We start from the raw sequence: 2,897 nt of genomic DNA, 5'->3' as shown, positions 1-2,897 counted from the left end.
AATATGAAATGGTGGAGTCAGAGACACTCTCTGTCAATATCTGTTTGCGTGTTCACACACTGGACACCAAACAACCGTGAATTATCCGCTGCTTGGAGGAATTTCGCGAGCTCTTGCCCACAAGGGTGCTGCACTCGGCTGATCGTTTTCGAGCGGCTGCTCCATCACACGTTGTGGTCTAAATTTTTGTTTCCAATTGTGAATGGTGGGAGTCAGAGACACTCTCTTTCAATATCTGTTTGCGTGTTCACACGCTGGACACCAAACAACCCTGAACTATCCGCTGCTTGGAGGAATTTCGCGAGCTGTTGCCCACAAGGGTGCTGCACTCGGCTGATCGTTTTCGAGCGGCTGCTGCATCACACGTTGTGGTCCAAATTTTTGTTTCCAATTATGAATGGTGGGAGTCAGAGACACTGTCTTTCAATGTCTGTTTGCGTGTTCATACACTGGACACCAAACAACCCTGAATTATCCGCTGCTTGGAGGAATTTCGCGAGCTCTTGCCCACACGGGTGCTGCACTCGGCTGATCGTTTTCGAGCGGCTGCTGCATCACACGTTGTGGTCTGAATTTTTGTTTCCAATTATGAATGGTGGGAGTCAGAGACACTCTCTGTCAATATCTGTTTGCGTGTTCACACACTGGACACCAAACAACCCTGAACTATCCGCTGCTTGGAGGAATTTCGCGAGCTGTTGCCCACACGGGTGCTGCACTCGGCTGATCGTTTTCGAGCGGCCGCTGCATCACACGTTGTGGTCTGAATTTTTGTTTCCAATTATGAATGGTGGGAGTCAGAGACACTCTCTGTCAATATCTGTTTGCGTGTTCACACGCTGGACACCAAACAACCCTGAACTATCCGCTGCTTGGAGGAATTTCGCGAGCTCTTGCCCACACGGGTGCTGCACTCGGCTGATCGTTTTCGAGCGGCCGCTGCATCACACCTTGTGGTCCAAATTTTTGTTTCCGATTGTGAATGGTGGGAGTCAGAGACACTCTCTGTCAATATCTGTTTGCGTGTTCACACGCTGGACACCAAACAACCCTGAACTATCCGCTGCTTGGAGGAATTTCGCGAGCTGTTGCCCACAAGGGTGCTGCACTCGGCTGATCGTTTTCGAGCGGTCGCTGCATCACACGTTGTGGCCCAAATTTTTGTTTCCAATTGTGAATGGTGGGAGTCAGAGACACCCTCTGTCAATGTCTGTTTGCGTGTTCATACACTGGACACCAAACAACCCTGAACTATCCGCTGCTTGGAGGAATTTCGCGAGCTGTTGCCCACAAGGGTGCTGCACTCGGCTGATCGTTTTCGAGCGGCCGCTGCATCACACGTTGTGGTCTGAATTTTTGTTTTAGAAGCTTGTGAGAAGAATGCTTGCGTGAGAGCTGGCTAACTTAATTAATGTATGTACATCCTAATAAATAAATGCATTCCTTATTATTCTTTTTATTTTATGAATCTTTTGGGAAGAACGCGACTTTGTAGGGACAGGGAACCGATATAGGCAGTGTATTTTGTTTTTATTTTTTGCAGACACACATGTAAGTTTAAGGAAATGGCTTTGGTTCCCTACACACCCTCTAAGTGGTTTGGTATTGGCTCCCGTCTCTGGGACATGGTGCGCCAATGTGGCGAGACCCAGGTGCAGATGACGTCCATTAATGGTAACCAGATGTCGGACGAGACGTTAACTGTGGCCGCATCATCGACAGGCTTATGCTTGTTCCATGGACCCATCTCTAAAGCATGACAGGATTCTACTATTATTGGACATGTTGCGAATCTACGGGCGCCTCGGATCCCTAATTTAGAGACACAAGCGCTCCTGCCCGCTATGGGGGCAGCCCGGGAGTTGGGGCAACAACAAGGGCTCATCACTGCTGAAAGGAGCGCCTGAATATTGATTACGCTAACGCCTTTGCGGACGTGCAGAATCGGAATGCTCAGCTTAACTCGCAGGTTGAGGAGGCGCATATTAACCTATCGGTGAGAGAATCCAATATCGCCGGGGCCGGCAACCAGGTCCCAGAACGACAACGGCAATTGGAGGCCGCTCACGCCCAATTACGGGAGCGCGAATTCAACTTGGGAAGGCTCACGGGTCAATTCCAGGAACGGGAGGCACGCCATAATGCACAACAACCCGCGCGGGACGCGGAGACGGCGGAGCGGGACGAGGCCCCCGCTACTCGACGCGTTGCCAACGGTGGCGTATCTACACTACCGCATCAAACGAATATCTTGATGGCTGGAGGCGTGCCTAGCAGCGCGGCCCGACACAGTTCGGCGGCTTACAGACTCCCTCACGGCAATGTTGGGAGACCACATTTCCACCCCTCCACGCCGTTGCCTTCCCGCACTTCTCCCCTGGACGCCCAATCACCTATGGAAGAGGACCGCAGTTTCTGCGCATTCGACGTCACCACGTGGCCCACGCGTATATGGAATGAGGGAACTTCCGGAGTCGTTTTCGACCTCCGGTGCGAATACCAATGCTGGCAAAAGGAGGACGACGAGCAGGGTTAACTTGCCTTTTGACATTTGGTCGAGTGGATCGGCGTGCTGGAAGGCGGGCAGGATCCCACCGATTGCTTCATGAATTTGGGGAGGTCCCTACTGAATACATTCCGGATGCAGCTCACGATGGCATCCGATCCCGGCATCCCGCTCTCCACACTGCGCGCCCGTCTTTACACCGCTGTTCACCAGACGGACACCTATGCGAAGGCAGTCCAGCCTCTCGTCGATCGGCGAGAAACCCAACGCACTGTGCGATGCCAACGATGTCATACCTATGGACATGAGGCATCTACACGCAACGTGCGCCCCAGAAGGAATTACTCACAATACAGGCGCCCATCAAAAAACGGCAGTGGGGCTGCTGCTA

At 52.2% G+C, this 2,897-nt stretch overlaps 1 protein-coding gene across 1 annotated transcript, besides 4 other annotated features; it reads left to right on the top strand.

Annotated features, from left to right (window-relative positions):
- Positions 1-1,254: a sequence feature (areas merged during assembly that could not be assigned to a particular haplotype. This can correspond to areas where the two haplotypes were merged or to regions with more than two copies in the genome that were merged during assembly.).
- Tc00.1047053508191.10 (uncharacterized protein) lies at positions 4-1,365 on the top strand (the record flags this gene model as incomplete). Its single annotated transcript, XM_797746.1, has 1 exon — positions 4-1,365. The coding sequence occupies one exon, from the start codon at positions 4-6 to the stop codon at positions 1,363-1,365; it is 1,362 nt and encodes a 453-aa protein (XP_802839.1).
- Positions 1,255-2,897: a sequence feature (heterozygous, Esmeraldo-like haplotype).
- Positions 1,364-1,537: a mobile genetic element.
- Positions 1,364-2,897: a mobile genetic element.

This window comes from Trypanosoma cruzi, genomic scaffold, assembly GCF_000209065.1.
Source record: "Trypanosoma cruzi strain CL Brener 1047053516713 genomic scaffold, whole genome shotgun sequence".
In the NCBI taxonomy this organism is placed as follows: domain Eukaryota; phylum Euglenozoa; class Kinetoplastea; order Trypanosomatida; family Trypanosomatidae; genus Trypanosoma; species Trypanosoma cruzi.
The sequence above is the reverse complement of the archived record's forward strand: the minus strand, read 5'-3'. Positions and strand labels throughout refer to the sequence as shown.